This window comes from Phytophthora sojae (assembly GCF_000149755.1).
Source record: "Phytophthora sojae unplaced genomic scaffold PHYSOscaffold_5, whole genome shotgun sequence".
In the NCBI taxonomy this organism is placed as follows: Eukaryota; Oomycota; class Peronosporomycetes; order Peronosporales; family Peronosporaceae; genus Phytophthora; species Phytophthora sojae.
Genome location: NW_009258119.1, coordinates 1,952,102 through 1,969,821, shown reverse-complemented (window position 1 = coordinate 1,969,821; position 17,720 = coordinate 1,952,102). Strand labels below are relative to the sequence as shown.

Here is a 17,720-nt window from a genome sequence, read left to right as displayed (position 1 = left end):
CATCGTTTTGAGTATCTATCCTCTCATATCTAACTCAAATGAGTGTGCGCAGGCCTGCTGCTCCTGGGCTTCTACTTCTCCGGCAGCAAGCTCACCAAGGTGCGCGCGAGCGTCAAGAAGCAGCTGGATGCCAACTACAAGCCTGGCGGCCAGCGCTCGGCCCGTCAGGTGCTGGCCTGCAGCCTTCTGGCCACGTTCATCGCCGTGTACACCGTGCTCCAGTTCGGCGACGAGGACGCAGCCCTCGACTTCAAGGCCGCGCCCGCGCGCAGCTATCTGCTGGCCAGCTTCATCGGCCACTACGCCTGCTGCGCCGCGGACACCTGGGCGTCCGAGCTCGGCGTGCTAAGCAAGAGCGAGCCGAGGCTCATCACGACGCTGCGGCGCGTGCCGCCCGGCACGAACGGCGCCGTGTCGTTGCTGGGTCTGGCCATGTCAGCTCTGGGCGGGGCCTTCATCGGCGCGCTGTACTACGCGGCCAGTCTGGCGTCCGGCACGGCGCAGCCCCAGGTAGTCACGCTGGGCGCGGCCACGGGCCTCTTCGGCTCGCTGCTGGACTCGCTGCTCGGCGCCACGGTGCAGGTCACGTACTTCGACCGCTCGACGCGCAAAATCTGCGACGAATCGACCCCGCACGCCGAGCGCGTCTGCGGCCTGAACGTCCTGAGCAACGAGCAAGTGAACGTGGTGTCGGTGCTCGCGACGACGGCCGTCAGCGGCGTCGGGGCGACGTATCTGTTCCCGTGAAGTCGAGTAGCACGCGCCGTTCTTCGGCAGCGGAGATGCGGCCCGCGGACGGAACTCTAAACCTGCTTGAAGTCTCAACACGCGTCCAGAGTTTCTTCGTTTAACTGGCGTCTCTAAGGTGGTTCTTGCTGCTGCGGCACAACGCGGCGAGCGTGGTGTCTTCCGAATCTCGAATCTAGGTGTTCGCTGCGACTTTGGCGTGTTCGAGGGCAAGTGTTCACTTGAAGTGGAGATAGCCTCGGTGTGGAGTTGTGCAGGTCAGGCGCCACATCCTCCTGCTCCTCCGCGCGACAAGACGTTGCAGAGGGACTTGGCCTTCTTCCCTACCGGTAGAGCGGACCATCCTGTCAACGGAGAGTCTCCGTCGGAGACACGCCCTCGGCGAGGGCTTCATTCTCCCGCTGGCAAGCCAGGCCGCAGCCCGGCTTCTCCTGCACAGCGTCAAGTGCCCACGCGCGCGAAAGAAAGCGGCAGAAGCGAACAACCAACTCGCTGGCAAGTGGCGGCGGACAGCGGGCCACGCCATGGCCACCGCGTTCGGATCAGAAGCGCCGTCGCGCACCTTCATGGGCTCCGCAATGCTCCCGGAGGTGACATTCACCGACGACGACGCGCGCGAGTACCGCAGTGTCGCCGACGAGAGCTTCATCGAGACGCGCGCGCTCTACGAAGACTTTCTGTATGAGAGGAGGCAGTCGCTGGACTCGCGGCGGTGGAAGCACGTTCGAACCAAAGGAGCCATGAAGGTCTTTCGTCAACGCTCTGGCAGCATCGACAGCAGCTTCAATCCCAGTGCGTCCTCCTCTTCGGTGGCGCCAGGCGCGACGTCGGTGTCCTCAACATCGTCGCCCGACCCATTGGAGGTGGACGACGACGCGCTGCTCATCGGGCCTGCGTCTTCGCTGTCCGTGGCCACCAAAATCCCCGTTGTTATCTGTACTGGCACAGTGCAGGGAACTCTGGACGACGTGATGTATGGCATCTTCGTGCACGACACGGCTTCTCTTCAGAGACGCAGCCTCTACGGCAAGGACGGCCTGGACGACTTCGTAATGCTCGCCGCGCTCGAGAGCCCAACCGAGGCCGACCCGTTCGACTTCCTGGGCGTTGCCTGGCTCCTCTACTCAGCTCCAGGCCTAGGCGCGATCGTGAAGCAGCGGGACTACGTTGTGTTGATACGCACGGGATTCGCGACCAGCTCGCGCGGCGAACGCATTGGCTACTGCATCGCCCAGTCGGTGTCGCACGCGGGCCTGCCAGAGCTGAAGACCCTAGGCATCGTTCGCGCCAGCGTGTCCTTCTGCGTCATCTTCCGACAGCAAAGCGACCAAATCGTCGAGGCCTTCGCGCACGCAGTGATCGACCCTGGAGGCACAATGCTCACGTTCTTCGCACTCCAGGAGATCGCGAATAGTATTCTGGGCATGGGGGCTCCGATCGAATGCGCTCAAGGCAAGAAGTTGCGGTGGTACGTGCACAAAACTGCAGCCGAGAAGGAATCGACCAACATCTTTGACATGTCCAAGTCTTCGTCTTCATCATCGTCCTCAGCCACGACGGAACAGACAGCGATCGAGAGTGAAGACCGGAATACTTGCGCGTATTGCCACAAGTCCATCGGCAAACTCTTCTCGACCCAGAGTGTGCAGTGCACCGTGTGCCACGAGGTACGAGCCCCTATTGAAATTGTTGTCGTTTTGTGTTACTGATGTTGATTCTTGATGGTGCAGTGCGTGTGCAAGCGTTGCAGTGTGAACAAGGAGCTCGTGGTGCGGTCGAGCCACAGCAAGTCGGGGATGGCAGCTCATGCTTACAACTTCTGCCTCGTCTGCTTCCTGGCTGCTAGGAATCTCTCGACGGAGGAGATCCAGCGGGAGGAAGTCGTGTATAAGCGCTTCGTGAATCGGTGAAAGTCTGCGCATTGGTGAACATTTTATGGAAACTCCGCAGCGCAGCTAGCTAGGTGAAGTGAAGTGGCGTGCTGTATGTAAATGAATTCGATTATCTATCTTTCGCCGACATGGTGCACTCACGACATCTTTGAGCTCCCCTCCGTCAACCACATTCACATGTGAGTATGTGCTGCTCCGATTTGCGTGGTCATCCCGGGATAGTCGCGTCTCGATGTGGATAACGGGGAAACGTGCCTAGGTTGGATTAAGACTTTGCCGGCATCACGCGCTTGAACCGCCATCGCAACCTTTCTTCGTTGAAAGAACAACACTGGAGTGCTTCGTAGGCACGAGCGTTCGACTATCACCCACGCAGGTGGAGCGTGGCGCCATTGCACTATTTCTCTGCGCGAACCTTACCATTGCCTCCATACTAATTCTGACAAGCCATTCAAATTTTGAGCGTTAGCCGGACTATCGGTCATCTGGAATGACTCACGGACACTTTCGGCGGATATACTTGGCGCCATCGTCTTGATATGCGCTCGAGCGTGGTTCGTCTCAAGCTAGCTCAGTCAGCCCGACTCACAGTTGAATTCACCACCTCACCACAACACTCAAGCTCAGGGCAACGCAACGCAGCTCAGCTCATGTCTCCCAGCTCAATAACGTAAGCTCCGTCGCCTTTAGCATTGTCAAGACCACCACTGAGATCAACCACCTTTGTCTTTCTCATTTTCGCAGCGATTTTGAAGCAATGGATCCGGCCGTACTTCGAAGCTCCATATCGGAAGTCGAGCCAAATGAATCGCCGTCCAATGCACCATCGTGTCATGGGCACGATCTCCATCGCAGCCGTGACTTACTTCTTCGGATGCGGTGGGCCTCTGGGATCGGAGCCGATCATCTCGTCGACCGGGCCAGCCATCGGTCTTCCGGCCATGGTACTTTACCCGCTGCTTGTGACGGGGCCGTATGCCTTCATCGTGGTGGAACTGTGCTGTGCCTTTCCAGAGGGCGGCGGGTTTGCTATCTGGGTGCTCAACGCCTTCGGGCGGTTCTGGGGCTTCCAAGTCGGCTACTGGTCGTGGACGGCCGGCGTCTTCAACACGGCGCTCCTACCGGGCTACTTGCTGCAAATCCTGAGCGACTCGTACGGCGTCTCCATCGAGTCCGACGTCGCGTGTTATGCTGTGAAGACAGCCCTCGCTCTCCTGTTCACTCTTCCGAGTGTTCTGGGCACCAAGGTGGCGTCGCGTAGCTGCGTGACCCTGCTCGTCTGCGTGTTGGCCCCCGTGTTGGTCTTCACGGTTTGGGCCTACACTCGCGCACGCGACTACGTAGATCTGACTGAAGTACGGCATGAAGGCATTGAACTGCACGCAGGCGACAACATCCAAGTCGGCGAGAAGGCGATCGACTGGGCGTTGCTGCTCAACACGCTGTTCTGGAAGTACGACGGCATCAACATCGCGTCGGTCTTCGGCGGTGAAGTGGCGAACCCCGCTGGGATCTACTCGCGCTCAGTGGTCTTGACTGTGGTGCTGACGGTGCTGACGTACTTGGTGCCCATGCCAGCGGCCATCATCGTGGACGACCCCAACTGGACCTACTTCACGCGCGACTCGTACCCTCAGATCGCCGAGTCGATCGGTGGTCCTGTGCTCAAGGCGCTCTTCGCCTTCTCTTCGTGTTGTACTGTAGCGGGGTTGTTCATATCGGGCATCTTCTGCGAGTCCTTCCAGCTAGCAGGCATGGGTGAGGCGCAGCTTCTTCCAGCTTGCTTTGCGTGGCGAAGCACGCAGTTCGACGCTCCATTCGTGTCTGTGGGAGTCACTGCCGTGTTCACTATCGCGCTGCTGGGTGTGGACTTCGACGACCTGCTGCCGATGACCACGGTGCAATTGATGATCATGCTCACGGCGATTCGACTGCGCAAGCTACTGCCGTATATCCCTCGGCCCACGAAAGTCCCCGGTGGTAAAAGTGTCCTCGCAGCCCTCGCCGTCCTCCCGACGGTCATGCTCTGCTATATCGTCTTCGATGCCTTCTCCGACCTCACGTCGGCGGCGATCATCTTGGCGTTCCTGGTACCCGGACTGGCCTACGGACTCTACGGACAATACCGGGATCACTCACGTGAATTGGTGTGCTCGGGGTTTATCTAGGTTCTAGCTAGGATCGTAGAGAAGCGAAATCGGAAGGTCTACTGCATGGAACATTGATTGGACCTCTTCCACCTTTCATGTTTCTCGAGCCGCAGTTTTGGCGCACGCTCATGATTCTTGTAGCGTGAAATGCTCACAGCTGGGACTTCGCACGATTAATGGAAAGCCAAGCGCGATGAAAGCCGGACGCCTGCGTTTTCACTTTCATGGAAAGTGTCCAGCTCGAGTCCTGTTTGCTTTTAGTCGCTTCCACAACCAAATCTGCCCGCTCGAAGCGAAGCCTTCACCGAAATATGGCGATGGCCGCCGCATTCGTGTAAGTCTCTGGATCTCCTTCCGATGCTTCAAAACTTTCTTGCTCACCGTTCATGTGGCATCCTTTTTAGCAGTGATATCGAGTGCCTGGACACCGCTGTGCTGGATGCTGATGGCTCGTACCGGAAGTCAACGGGAGCTCCTGTTCACCACCGTGTCATGGGGACACTTTCCATCGTTGCCGTCACGTATTTCTTCGGCTGCGGAGGTCCACTAGGCTCTGAGCCCATTGTGTCGTCCACTGGGCCAGTGATCGGTCTTCCAGCCATGCTCCTCTACCCGCTGCTCGTGACGGGGCCGTACGCTTTCATCGTCGCGGAGCTGTGTTGCGCGTTCCCCGAAGACGGAGGCTTCACCGTGTGGGTTTTCAACGCCTTCGGTCCGTTCTGGGGCTTCCAAGTGGGCTACTGGTCGTGGATCTCCGGCATCTTCAACACGGCGTTGCTACCGGGCTTCTTGCTGGAGATTCTGAGCGACTACTACGACGTCTCCATCTCCTCGAGCGTCGCCTCCTACGCCGTCAAACTGGCGCTCGCCATCTTCTTCACGCTGCCCTGCCTCGTCGGGACTCGAGTCGTGTCGCGCACCTGCGTGATCCTGTTGGTCTGTGTGCTGCTGCCAGTGATGGTGTTCACCGTTTGGGGCTACATGCGCGCGCGCGACTTTGGGGATTTCTTCGAGGCTCGACATGAGGCCAACGTCATCCATCACGACCTCGGCGACGACGAGCAGGTCGGAGCGGTGGAAATCGACTGGGCGCTGCTACTCAACACGCTCTTCTGGGCCTTCGACGGGATCAACATGGCATCGGTCTTCGGCGGCGAGGTGTCCAACCCGGCGCGCGCGTACCCGCGGGCCATCGCGTTTACCGTCGTGCTGACGCTGTTGACGTATTTGGTGCCGATGCCTGCCGCCATCCTGGTGGACGACCCCAACTGGTCGTACTTCACGCACGCCTCGTACCCGGCCCTGGCCGAGTCGATCGGCGGCCCCGTCCTCAAGGCGTTCTTCGTGTTTTCATCGTGCTGCTCGGTCGCTGGCCTGTTCGTGTCGGGCATCTTCTGCAAGTCCTTCCAGCTCTCCGGCATGGGCGACGTGCAGCTGCTGCCTCACTGCTTCGCGCGGCGCAGCTCGAGGTTCGACGCGCCATTCGTGTCCATCGGCGTCACCGCATTGTTCACGATGGCGCTGCTGGGCGTGGACTTCGCCCACCTCTTGCCCATGGCCAACGCGTTTGCGGGGGCTGTACAGCTCCTGATCATCCTGGCCGCTGTTCGGCTGCGCAACATGCTGCCGTACATCCCTCGGCCCGTTCGCGTCCCTGGTGGCGTGCGGGTGCTTGCGGCCCTGGCTGGCCTGCCTACGGTTGTGCTCTGCTACATCGTCTTCGACACCTTCCGCAGCTTGACGTCGACCCTCATCGTTTTGGCGTTCCTAGTGCCTAGCGTGGCGTATGGCCTCTACGAGCGAGGCCACAGCCACGTACGGCGTAACCAGCTCGTTGAGCGCCTTTGACTGGTCAACAACCGTAGCATGATGGTAGGATACTTGACGTTGAAGCTGCTTGTCGATTAACTCGGAGTAGAGAGTCTCTACTCCTAGAGACCACCATGACTTGTCGATACATTTGCGTTCACTCTCTCACGTCTTGCTTCCGCCGCCTCGAATGCAACGACGTGGTAAGCTGCTTCTGCTTGCCACGGCATCAGACGATGTCTGGTCAGGGCACTGCTCCTCACAGCGCAGCGGCCCACTTCAACGATGACAAGATCACCCTGAGACAATACTACGCCCGACGCCTTTCTACCGCAGTGAATTTAGTCGCGCTGCCTTCGCCTGCCATGCGTCACTTCCCGCCGCGAGCCCACCCTCGAGGTCGCACAGATACGCCTGGTCTCCGTTGGCAGCGGCCAGCCTCTCCCCAGTCGCCAACGCACCAGCAAGTGGACACTCACTCGGTTGCAATGAGCACGAGCGCGGGCTTCCCCATTGCGCGCGTCCAGCTGCGGACGATCTCGCTCTCGAGGCTCGAGCAACGCGCGCTCAAACGCATGGCCACGCACGCGGATGCTGCAGCACACCGTACGCGAGTTCGACCAGCACGCACAGGCTAATGGCGGGGTCGTGGACACCTCGAGGTGGAAGGCTTTGGGGTCGAGGGACGACGTGCGAGTCTTCCGCGAACGCGAAGCCGGCGCCATGAGCGCAGCGCTGGCCTTTGCTCTGGACAAGTCGGACGTGCTGCCTCGGGGCTCCACCGTCGCACCGCTCACACCTCCGGGCGTGTTGGTGACAGGCTCCACGCGCAGCAAAGTGGAGAACGTCATGGACGCAGTTTGCAGCACGTCCCAGCAAGACCTGGCGCTCGAGCTGAGCTTCGTGCACCACGAGGACGTGGTCGACTGCGCCGTGCTGCACACCATCGAGGCGCCAACGGAGACCGACCCGTTCCACTTTCTTGGCATCAAGTATTGCGTCCGCAAGGCTTCCGGTTCAGGTATGAAGCACCAAGACGCAGTGTATCTCGAGTTCTCAGGCTATACGCAGACGACGCGGGGCGAGCGTCTGGGGTTCCACCTCATGCACTCGCTGGAGCTCGCTGAGTTCCCGCCGCTATCAGCTCGGAACTCGACGCGCATGTTGCAGTCCACGCGCTACCTGTATCGACAGCACAGCGAGGACGTCGTGGAGGTTTTCATGCAGGGCAACTTGGACATCTCCGGCAAGCTGGTGGCGAGCGACGCGCTGTTCGGTCTCGCAACATTAGTCGCATGCGCGGAGGCGAGGCGGCTCACACAGATGTGGAGAGCGCAGCAGGCTCGCAATGACAGGCAGGAGCACCGCAAGCAGCAGTCCAGACGCGCATCGACGTTGGAGTGCAGCATGTGCCGGCAGAAGAAGAAGCTGTTTGGCGGCGCGTCCCTGGCGGCGTGTGAGCTATGCGCGCAGATAATTTGCTCGCGATGCCACACGGACAAGAAGGTGTTTGAGGCGGACGCGAACGGGATCCTCGGCAAGTTCAGGAAGGTGTCGTGCTGCGTGCTGGCCGCCAACAAGCCGCGCTCACAGCCGGAAGAGCCTCATGGGCTCATCGTCATGTCCGAGCACATGCAGCTTGATCGCGAAGGCTCCCGGGATCGACGGCGTCGTGGGGCTTCGTCTTCGGGTAGTTCAGGGCCACGCTCTCGCTCCGACTCGAGCTGCCCGTCGGCATCTTCCGAGGAGTGCTCGCCGGCACCGCAAGCACATCGTGGCAGTAGGAGGCACGAAAGCGTGGCCAGCACTGCAAGCACGGTCAGTTCCAGAAGCTACCGGGAAGGCCTCGGCGTGCCGGCGTCTCCTATGGGCATGGATGCTCGAGCTCACGGAGGTCAGCTGGTGTACACTATCAACGATCAGCAGGCAGCGCTCCAACTCCAACAGCAACGACGGCAAGCTAATGCTGTCAAGTCATCGCGCGGCTTAGATAGAGGCAACGAGCAGCAGTTGACTCTCTGTGAGCAGCATCGGATACCGTTGCAGCTGTCCGAGGCGCCCCAGAGCAGACACCAGCAGCTCTTCCTCGTGTCGCGCTCCCATCGGGACTACGCGCTGCGGCGTGTGGCGTCTACCGGTTCGACCTTGAACTCCTCCCGCTACAACTATGGTACAGCCCCGTCGTCACAGCCGACTGACCTGCTCGCTCGCATGGCGGAGCTCAACCGCGTGGCCGAGTCCACGTACAACACGACGCAGCAGAACGGCGTCTGTCTATCGCAGCAGCTGCGGGCGAGAAGGAAGGCGTAGCTTAGGGCATATCTATGAAATCTACTTAGCTGGGTGACTAAGACGCAAAATATACATGGCCACTTTACCGCAAAACTCGTCGGAGCTTTTGCTTGTTCTTTTACGTCGAAACCTCGAGCGCTTTGCCGGCGGTGCAGCCCGGAACGAAGCAGTGCAACGTGGCCAACTTGACCGCGTTGAAGTCGTCGAGGACAACTTCAAGAGCGTCAGCAGCGTGATGGTCAAGTTGATGCGCGACTCTCGGTGGGGCTGGGCTCACGCGTGCGGGGGGGGGGGGGTCGGAATGGATGGTCTTCAACGGGAAAGACATTCCCCTTCCTGGGAACCAGCTTGGCCCGATGGAGGCTCCTCCTCTGTGGAGGAAGGTGTCCAATGTGAGTTTGGTAAAGTCGGGAAAACGGCAATGCAACTACAATAGTACCAGCCTATGTCAAATTGTGCCAAAACCTAGCCACCGAAAGCACTTGAAATTTGTAACCACTTGCGGCCTAAGCGACCTATGATGGTACTGTACCCTCACAGAGCTGTCAGAACCGGGGGTCTGTGAAGTCACGTCTTTGCCAATGCTTCCACGATGAACTCAATGCTTGCTTACATCATGTATTATCTGTGTCATTTGGTGGAGCTTGCCCAGCTTTACGGCTCACCCAGGAGTAACGACGCGATTACGAGCGACGCGTGAAGACCCGGGGATCCCCATGCTGCGGCAAGCCATGAGGAGAGGAACAGAGAAGGCGAGTGAATCCTGCGCAAGCACACATAAAGGGCCATGGATCCCACCATTCGACGCTCTCGACAACCATCTGCGGCCCGATCGCTCGGACACTCCTTCCTCCCTGTCGGGCATTCATTCAGCGCGCGCGACTGTCCCAATCGCCGCCACTGCAACCACTACAAGTCTGCGGGCGCTTCCAGCTGCGGCAGGACCTCCTTTGACGTCGACTGCCTCTTCGAGGGAACACCGCGGCCATCTCGTCTCTGTGCCGCTCTTTCTATCTGTAGGTCTCTCTTGTTCGTGTGACTCCAAGGCAGGCCGGGCCACTCTTGATCGTGCAGGACCAAGGGAGCGTGCAGATTCCAAGCAGCCATGGCGCCGAGCTTCCCCTTGTCGCGGCTGCTGCTGCCCAAGGTCAAGGTGTCCGCGGAAGAGCACAGGCTGGCCAAGCAAATGATGACCAGGATGTTGCGGCACACGTTGCTGGCCTTCGAAAACTTCGCGTACGACGCGCAGGGCGTCGTGGACGCAGCGCGTTGGAAGCACATCGACTCGCAGGACGACCTCAAGCTCTACAGGGAGCGCGTGGCTGGTGCCACCAGCGCCGGCCTGGCCGCGGAGCTCGGGCCCGATGCAATGCTGCCCAACAGCGACTCGGTGGCCGCCTTGGCCGCGCCTACCATGATGATGACCGGCTGCTGTCCCGGCAGCGTGGCCAACGCCATGAGCGCGGCCATCTCACAGACGCAGAATGATCTTTCGTTGCTGGTCAACTTCATGCACGACGACGTTGCCGACTGCGCCGTGCTGCAGACGATGGAGTCACCCACAGCGGAGCGGCCTTACCACTATCTCGGCTACAAGTATTTCGTGCGCAAGTCGCCGGGCGCCCCGGGCCTCGTCAAGCACCGCGACTCGCAGTATATCGAGTACAGCGGCACGTGCACGACGCGGCAAGGAGAGGTGCTGGGCTTTGTGATGCTGCACTCGGTGAATCTGCCAATGTTCCCGGATCTGGCCAACTACAACTCCATCCGCGCCTTGCAGTCTGTGCGTTACTTGTATCGACAGCGCAGCCACGAGGTGGTCGAGGTCTTTATGCTCGGCAACATCGACATCTCCGGAATGGTGATCAAGCCCATCGCGGACAAGCTGGCCCAGATCACGCTGTTCGCGCTCGTGCAGCTCACGGACTGCGCGGAGGCCAAGAAGCTCACCCAAATGGTGCAGGAGCGTCGGCCGTCCGTGCTGGTGCGCTCTCGCCATCCCGACGCGGACGGGTGCCAGCTCTGCGGCAAAACCCACAAGAAGAGCTCGTTGCTGAGCTCCAGCTCCAAGCTCCTGGTGAAGTGCGAGTGCTGCGGGCTGTTCGCGTGCTCGACGTGTCGAGACATCAAGCGGATCTACGTGCCGAATGCCGACGGCATCTTGGGCAAGTTCGAGAAGGTGTCCGTTTGCATGAGCTGCATCATTGAGGCCAACGAGACGCTTCACCAGCCTCCACCTCCAGCGTCACAAGCCTCGACGTCGCCGCTAGCTCCCGCTCAAAGTTCACGTCTCCAGCACCGCTCAAACTCCGCGTCAAGCGGAAGTTCGGGCCGGCGTCGTGGCAGAAGTCCCCAGCACAATACAGACCCCCTCAGCGCCCGGTCCGACCGAAGCGTGTCGGCTGCGGTGGCCTCAGTGTCAGCCGCAGTCGCCAGCATGGAGATCGATGCTTCTCGTCCCAAGGCGTCGTCGTATTCCTCGGGCTCCTCTGTTGGCTCGTACTCGTCCGCACTCCCATCGACTCCAGGGTCACGCGCTAGCCCCACCAAGAGCGGCAGTCCAGCTCAAGTAACGCGTGCATACAGCGGGAACTGCCGCTCTAGTAGCCGGGAGCGCTCGCATCGAGTTCGACGGAGCATCAACACGGATGCTGTGTCTGCAGCGGTGTCACCCATGCAGCCCCGACAAGTGCAGTCCAATGTCACGTCGGACTCGTCTGCGTCGCCGAAGCAGGTCGTCGCCCGGGCCAACAGCCCGGGCAAACCGCCAGTGCAGCCAACCTCAAGCTCGTCACCGCAAGGCCGACATCCTCGAACGTCCGCGGGCTCAGTGGGAAGCAGCAACCGGTCGACGCGTTCACACTCCACTGGATCTTCCCCGATGTACGCGCGCCTGCAAGAGCTGAACGATGTCGCGGAGCAGACCAGCGCGTACGTGTCGTCCCGAGGCCGGCGAATGTCGGCGGAGAAGCGCCAGGAACCTCGGTAGTCTAGCGGCTTCGGATAATATTATTCTTCGCGTTCAAATCGTGAATCTGGTCCGTGCTGTTGGTCAAGAGCTCCATTTCGACGCTAGCGCGAGCACCCAAGCCATCATTGAAGCCATGACGTCCACAAGATACTCTGCCGCGAGTATCCTTCAGTCTGATCGGCGGTAAACAGTGTCAGTGTGGCATTCTGCAACGCGAATGACAGTCCTGACACAAGTTGCACGGGGCACGAGTACACCTTCGTCTGATTAACAGGGCAGCCTGCAAGAGTCCACCAGCATCAAATGGGAGGTCATGTAACAGCCACCGCAAAGTGCTGCTTAATACCAGCACGTGTGGTCGGCCTCTCACGTTGAGTCTGCGCGATGGTCCACATCACGTCCGGCTTGACATCTCGTTGACATGGAGTCCATGTCCATGATGGACCCCAGCAAACTGCCGCCCGCCCAGCCATTCCGCTTTACTCTACCTCCGCAGAATGCTCATGTCAACCGGAATCGGCTGGCTGGCTGCTCCGCCGTCGGGGAGGCCCTCGAGTGCGCGTTCATATCGCGTGCCTTCTGTCTGCGCGTGAAGGAGGCGAGGGAGTTGGCTGCACCTTGGACAGTCCAACGGATCGAAGGCGCTCGCTCGCTCGCTTGCAGGCAAGTGCAGGATGGAATTCAGTCGCGAGCTCGAGCATGCTCGTGGAAAGCTGTGATCACGTCGCCCCTCTCTGCTCGGCGTGCTGTTATTGCACGACCAGACTGCAGGCTTGGGACAGACCCGCAGGATACACTCGGATCCAGGGGTTCTGCTCGAAATGGGCCGAGCTCCTGCCTTGGTTGGCGCAGTTTCCCCATCCCGAAGCTATCATCCGGAATGTCCCGCCCTCGGATACACTGGTCGCACCTTGTCCATGCAAAGCGAACCGCGCCGCGTGCCACCCCGCGCGCTCAAACCACCGATCCTCCCGTTGGCTTGCTCTTGGAATGGGGGCACGCCTCGCCGACCTGCATCTGATCCTGCCCTCTTTCGGTGCTGCGTGCTCAAGCACAGGACGGGCTCACTTCTCGACTCGCACGCCGCAGCCACAGTGATCGCGTTTTCGCCGTCCGCCAGCTCTCGCGCTGCAGCTCGACAGCATGAGCCAGCGGTTCCCCATCCAGTCCCTGCCTCCGCTCGAGGTGAGCGAGCTGGAGCACGAGGCCAGCAGGCAGGTCATGCAGCAGCTCCTGGCGCACACCCTGCGCGAGTTCGAGTTCCATTCCTACCACAACAGCGGCATCGTGGACGCGCGGCGCTGGAAGCCGCACACGTACCGCGACGACATCGAGCTGTACCGCGAGCGCCAGACCGGCGTCACGGGCAACAGCGTCTTCAACTCGCTGCGCCACTGCAGACTCGACCTGCCCATGTTCTCGTCCACCATCGAGACGCTGGCGTCCCCCACGATGCTGCTCACAGGTTACGGCCAGGGACGCGTCGAGTACGCCATGAGCGCGCTGGTCACGGAAAGCCAGCACGACTTGGCGCTGGCCGTCAAGTTCAAGCACCAGGACGTGGCCGACTGCGCCATCCTCAAGACACTCGAGCCGCCCACGCAGGCGGAGCCCTACCACTATTTGGGCTACAAGTTCTTCGTGCGCAAGTCGCCGACCGAGGGCCTGCTGTTCAAGCACCGGCACAGCGTCTACCTCGAGTTCAGCGGCATCACGCGCTCCAGCAGGGGCGAGCAGCTGGGCTTCCACATCATGCACTCGGTCGAGCTGCCGCAGTTCCCCGACCTGAGCGACTACAACTCGATCCGCGCCGTGCAGTCGACACGCTACATCTACCGACAGAAGAGCACGCACGTGGTCGAGGTCTTCATGCTCGGAAACATGGATATCTCCGGCCGCATCTTCAGGCCGCTGGCCAACATGTTCACGGTTGATGTATTCTTCGGCGTGACTCGACTTTTGGAGCTCGCGGAAGTGCGTCGGCTCTCTCAGATGGCACGCAACCAGCGAAACTTCGGGGCCAGCATGGCCGTACTCGAAGGAGAGTCTGCCTGCACGGGGTGCAACCGCAGAGACACCAAGCACAAGATGCCGCGGTGTCAGCTGTGCGGCAAGACCACGTGCAAGAAGTGCGCCGTCACCAAGCGCGTGTTCGTGGGGGACGACATGGGCATCCTCGGAGATTTCGTCAAGGTACCGGCATGCAGAGCCTGCGTGCGCCGCGCCAACACGGGCGGCCTTGCGTCCCCGCACGAGCGCGTGCTGCGCACTCCGGATGACAAGCTCAACTTCGACTTCAGGAAGCCCAAACCAAAGCCCAGGACGTGGTCGAAGCCTGCCGAGACCCAGCGCCATCCTTCGATGCGACGTGAGACCTATCCTTCGCGGGCACCGTCGAAGAAGGAGCCCCTCCCGGGTGAATACTCGTCCAGCGTGCCGATGACTTCGAAGCTGGACCGGCAAGAAGAGGACAAGGACATTGTCGCCCCTCGCCTCAACGACCGATGGAGTCCGCCGGCGTGGACGAAGCCCGCCCCCACAAACAAGTCCCATTCCGACAGAGGCTTCCGCCACATCCAAGCGGAACTCCCGGCCAGGCCTCGCGCCCGCACGCGCGTCTCCATCCCCGCTCAAGGCGACGCCCCCATTTACGGTGCCCCGCCCAAGACTCGAGCAAGTGCCGACCCGCAGCTCCCGTCGGGCATGTCGCCGGCCGAGCGCGCCATAATGACTCGACTGTTCGAGCTGAGCAAGATTGCGGAGGACACGTCCGCGACCGCGCACCTGAACGGCATCTACTGCGAGCAGCACTGGCGCGAGGAGCTCAAGATAGAGGTGGAGGCCAGCCGCTCCCAGGTTCGTCGCAGCAACGCCGTGACCTCGTGGGTCTGACTGAGCAGGCTCATTCGACGTGGTCCCTCGTTGGCAGGGGATCAAGAACTATTAGTGGGGACCGAATGGAGTGTGGATGAGGGAGAACAAGGAGGAGGGTACTGTAGCAAACATGTACGTTAGGCTAGTGTGAATTGATACTTATGACGGGCTCCAGGCCCAAATGAATTTATGAAGTTGCAACTACAACACCGTCGACTACATGTACGCTCCTGCGTTGCCACGAGCTCTATGGTCGGTGCCAAGGAGGTCACGAGCACGGTGTTTGCTGGCACCGTGTCATGCTGGCCGCGTGCGTCAGCGTTGGACTTGTACGTAGCGGTCTAATCGAATTGAGGACGAGATCCGGACTGCTTCAGCCTCCAACATTGCATGTCAGGATGTCCTCGACGTCGGTGCTTGACAAAGTGTGCATGTATCCGTGACTGCGCGTTGAGTCCGTTGTATCCAAGTGCGTGTTGCGCAGGCGACGCCGCACCGTCAAGCAGATTCGTCGAGGCGAGCAGCAGATGAGTCTGCGATAGCGCCGGCGGGCGATCAGCGTCTACAGTTCCTGGTAGACCTGATGGATCAGGACAGACTCGAAGATCGCGGTCAGCATCTGCAGACTGCAGTCATGGAGCCGCCTGCCCTACGTGACACATGAGAGGCATAGCAAGCGAATAACTTGCATCAGCAGCGCGCCGATCACATCGCTGCTAGCTCAGCTAGCCTAGCTCCGCTCGCGTTATGCTAGAGTCACGAAAGCTGCTGGCATGCGGCCGGACTTCAAGGTGGTCTCCTACACCACGACGGTCTCCGCTAAGGTCCCGGCCGCATGGTCTCTCCATGCCATCAATCCAGGCGCCTCCTACTCTAGTAATGCTACGGTGCACGCCTGCCTGCGGTCGGACCGGCACCAGTTGTCGGGAAACTGGTGTGCAAGCCTGCGCCTCAAGCTTGAGCGACTCACTCACGCCAGTCTTGCACGCAACCGATCATCACACGCCTGACAGCTTGTAAGCTTAAGTTTCGAACGTGACCCGCCTCATTCCTTGAGTTGCCGCCTCCAGCGCAAGCGTTCGCTGCTGACCAACATGGGCAGACGATTCCCCATTCCGAGAGAGCACCTGCCCAAGCTCCGAGTGAGTCAGCAGGAGCACCAGGCCGGCAAGCAGCTCATGGCCGCGCTGCTGGCGCACACCGTGCGCGAATTCGAGGCGTTCGCCTACGACCGCAAGGGCGTGGTCGACTCCAAGCGCTGGAAGTTGCAGTACTCGCGCGACGACATGAACATGTATCGCGAGCGCGACGCCGGCGTGACCAGCTACGAGCTGGCCAAGACTCTGCGCCACTGCGACCTGCAGAGCCCGACCTTCGCGTGCACCGAGGCGGCCCTGACGCCGCCGACGGTGATGTTGACAGGGTGGGGGCCCGGCCGCGTCGAGAACGCCATGAGCGCCGTGGTGACCGAGTGTCAGCAGGACTTGGCCTTGGTGGTCACATACATGCACCAGGACGTGGCCGACTGCGCTATCGTGCACACCATGGAGCACCCGAGCGACGACGCGCCCTACCACTACTTGGGCTACAAGTATTTCGTCAAGAAGAGTCCGACCAACGCCGTGGTGGTCAAGCACCGCGACTCGCTGTACCTCGAGTACTGCGGCATGACCAAGTCCCGGACGGGCGAGACGCTGGGCTTCCACCTCATGCAGTCCGTGGAGCTGTCGCAGTTCCCCGACTTGAGCGGCCACAACTCGATCCGAGCGCTGCAGAGCTCGCGCTATCTGTACCGACAGAAGAGCGATCGCGTCGTTGAGGTATTCACGCTGGGCAACATGGACTTGTCCGGGATGATCGTCAAGCCTATCGCCAGTATCTTCTCGGCCTGCGCGCAGTTCGGCGTGACGCGGTTGCTGGACTTGGCCGAGGTGCGGCGGCTCACGGACATGGCGAGGAACCGCCGACGATACCGCGACGTGCTGCTCAGTGACGCAGCGGATCACTCCACGTCGCAGTACTCGAACGCGTCCACGTACGTTGCAGGGGAGGGGTGCACCGTGTGCGGGCGCGGCAAGCCGAACAAGCTGGTGGAGTGCCACCTGTGCGGCCAGGGCGTTTGCCCTCGCTGTCGCTCGACGAAGCGCGTCTGGGGGAGCGACAGCTTCGGTATCCTGGGCAGCTTCCGCAAGATCCAGGCGTGCTCCAAGTGCGTCATGCACGCCAACACGGGCACGTACGAGGCGCCGGCAGACCGCGCGCGGTCACAGAGGTGGTACCAAAGCAGTGTCAGCACAGATCGGAGTGATAGTGATGCGAGCTCCAAGTCGTCGGTGGATGAGAGTGCCTTCAACGGCGTGCTGTATGAGGAAGCAAAGACGACGTCAAGGCGGCAGCGCAGCCCACCTCGGACCAAGCTGTCTAATCGGCGGAGACCGCAGACGCCGGAGATGCCTGTCACGGGCCGAAGCTTTGTCCACCAAGGTGCACGAATCTACCCGGACGCCGCGCAGATCGCGGTTCCCTGCACGTCACCAGAGTTCGAGGTGCCCAACCAGTTGGGACTTCGTCCGCCGCAGTCCGCAGTGCAGTCCCGGTCGTACGCAGGCACATCGAAGCTGTCGGCGGTTGAAAACCCCGGGTACTCACTGTCGGTCGGCTCCATCCCAGCAGAACCGAAAGCCGGCAAGATGCGGAAGCAAGTATCTGACGGTGACTTGTCCGACCAAATGGCGCTGATGGCCAGGCTCAGGGAGCTCACCGACATGGCCGAGGCCACGTCCTACACGACGCAGGTCAACGGGATGTACTTCGCCCAGCAGAGGCAGCAGCAGTTCAAGATGCAATCCAGAGCCGACTGGAGGAAGTGACCGGACGCAAGTGATCTCCCTCCACCACTAGTGTAGTGTATGTAGTATGAAAACCATGGCCGTTAATATATCCATAGGCGTTAGTGCAGTACATGCACACCCACGGCGCTCAAGC

At 60.6% G+C, this 17,720-nt stretch overlaps 9 protein-coding genes across 9 annotated transcripts; 8 read left to right on the top strand and 1 right to left on the bottom strand.

Annotated features, from left to right (window-relative positions):
* Positions 1 to 1,642: 1,642 nt before the first annotated feature.
* On the top strand, positions 1,643 to 2,657 carry PHYSODRAFT_561053 (hypothetical protein; the record flags this gene model as incomplete). Its single annotated transcript, XM_009530488.1, has 4 exons — positions 1,643 to 1,796; positions 1,902 to 2,219; positions 2,313 to 2,390; positions 2,478 to 2,657. The coding sequence occupies exons 1-4, from the start codon at positions 1,719 to 1,721 to the stop codon at positions 2,655 to 2,657; spliced, it is 654 nt and encodes a 217-aa protein (XP_009528783.1). The 5' UTR covers positions 1,643 to 1,718.
* An 800-nt stretch (positions 2,658 to 3,457) lies between these two features.
* PHYSODRAFT_250265 (hypothetical protein) lies at positions 3,458 to 4,807 on the top strand (the record flags this gene model as incomplete). Its single annotated transcript, XM_009530487.1, has 1 exon — positions 3,458 to 4,807. The coding sequence occupies one exon, from the start codon at positions 3,458 to 3,460 to the stop codon at positions 4,805 to 4,807; it is 1,350 nt and encodes a 449-aa protein (XP_009528782.1).
* A 339-nt stretch (positions 4,808 to 5,146) lies between these two features.
* PHYSODRAFT_510120 (hypothetical protein) lies at positions 5,147 to 6,637 on the top strand (the record flags this gene model as incomplete). The annotated part of the gene is made up of 1 exon (XM_009530486.1): positions 5,147 to 6,637. One exon carries the CDS (start codon positions 5,147 to 5,149, stop codon positions 6,635 to 6,637), a length of 1,491 nt encoding a protein of 496 aa, XP_009528781.1.
* Positions 6,638 to 6,939: 302 nt separating this feature from the next.
* On the bottom strand, positions 6,940 to 7,599 carry PHYSODRAFT_507251 (hypothetical protein; the record flags this gene model as incomplete). Its single annotated transcript, XM_009530485.1, has 1 exon — positions 6,940 to 7,599. A coding segment is annotated over one exon (660 nt), but the record flags the coding sequence as incomplete, so codon positions are not given.
* A 783-nt stretch (positions 7,600 to 8,382) lies between these two features.
* PHYSODRAFT_354741 (hypothetical protein) lies at positions 8,383 to 8,979 on the top strand. The gene has a single exon (XM_009530484.1). It carries the CDS (start codon positions 8,465 to 8,467, stop codon positions 8,906 to 8,908), a length of 444 nt encoding a protein of 147 aa, XP_009528779.1. The 5' UTR covers positions 8,383 to 8,464; the 3' UTR covers positions 8,909 to 8,979.
* A 1,016-nt stretch (positions 8,980 to 9,995) lies between these two features.
* PHYSODRAFT_505646 (hypothetical protein) lies at positions 9,996 to 11,153 on the top strand (the record flags this gene model as incomplete). Its single annotated transcript, XM_009530483.1, has 1 exon — positions 9,996 to 11,153. A coding segment is annotated over one exon (1,158 nt), but the record flags the coding sequence as incomplete, so codon positions are not given.
* A 174-nt stretch (positions 11,154 to 11,327) lies between these two features.
* PHYSODRAFT_507687 (hypothetical protein) lies at positions 11,328 to 11,879 on the top strand (the record flags this gene model as incomplete). The annotated part of the gene is made up of 1 exon (XM_009530482.1): positions 11,328 to 11,879. One exon carries the CDS (start codon positions 11,328 to 11,330, stop codon positions 11,877 to 11,879), a length of 552 nt encoding a protein of 183 aa, XP_009528777.1.
* A 1,125-nt stretch (positions 11,880 to 13,004) lies between these two features.
* Positions 13,005 to 14,753, top strand: PHYSODRAFT_561047 (hypothetical protein; the record flags this gene model as incomplete). Its single annotated transcript, XM_009530481.1, has 1 exon — positions 13,005 to 14,753. One exon carries the CDS (start codon positions 13,005 to 13,007, stop codon positions 14,751 to 14,753), a length of 1,749 nt encoding a protein of 582 aa, XP_009528776.1.
* Positions 14,754 to 15,829: 1,076 nt separating this feature from the next.
* Positions 15,830 to 17,605, top strand: PHYSODRAFT_506323 (hypothetical protein; the record flags this gene model as incomplete). The annotated part of the gene is made up of 5 exons (XM_009530480.1): positions 15,830 to 16,333; positions 16,412 to 16,714; positions 16,850 to 17,064; positions 17,170 to 17,281; positions 17,492 to 17,605. 5 exons carry the CDS (start codon positions 15,830 to 15,832, stop codon positions 17,603 to 17,605), a joined length of 1,248 nt encoding a protein of 415 aa, XP_009528775.1.
* Between the last annotated feature and the right edge of the window lie 115 nt (positions 17,606 to 17,720).

What these genes read in the sequence shown, in the direction of transcription:
- PHYSODRAFT_354741 (XM_009530484.1), top strand. Translation starts at nt 8,465, where the DNA reads ATGGGCATGGATGCTCGAGCTCACGGAGGTCAGCTGGTGTACACTATC.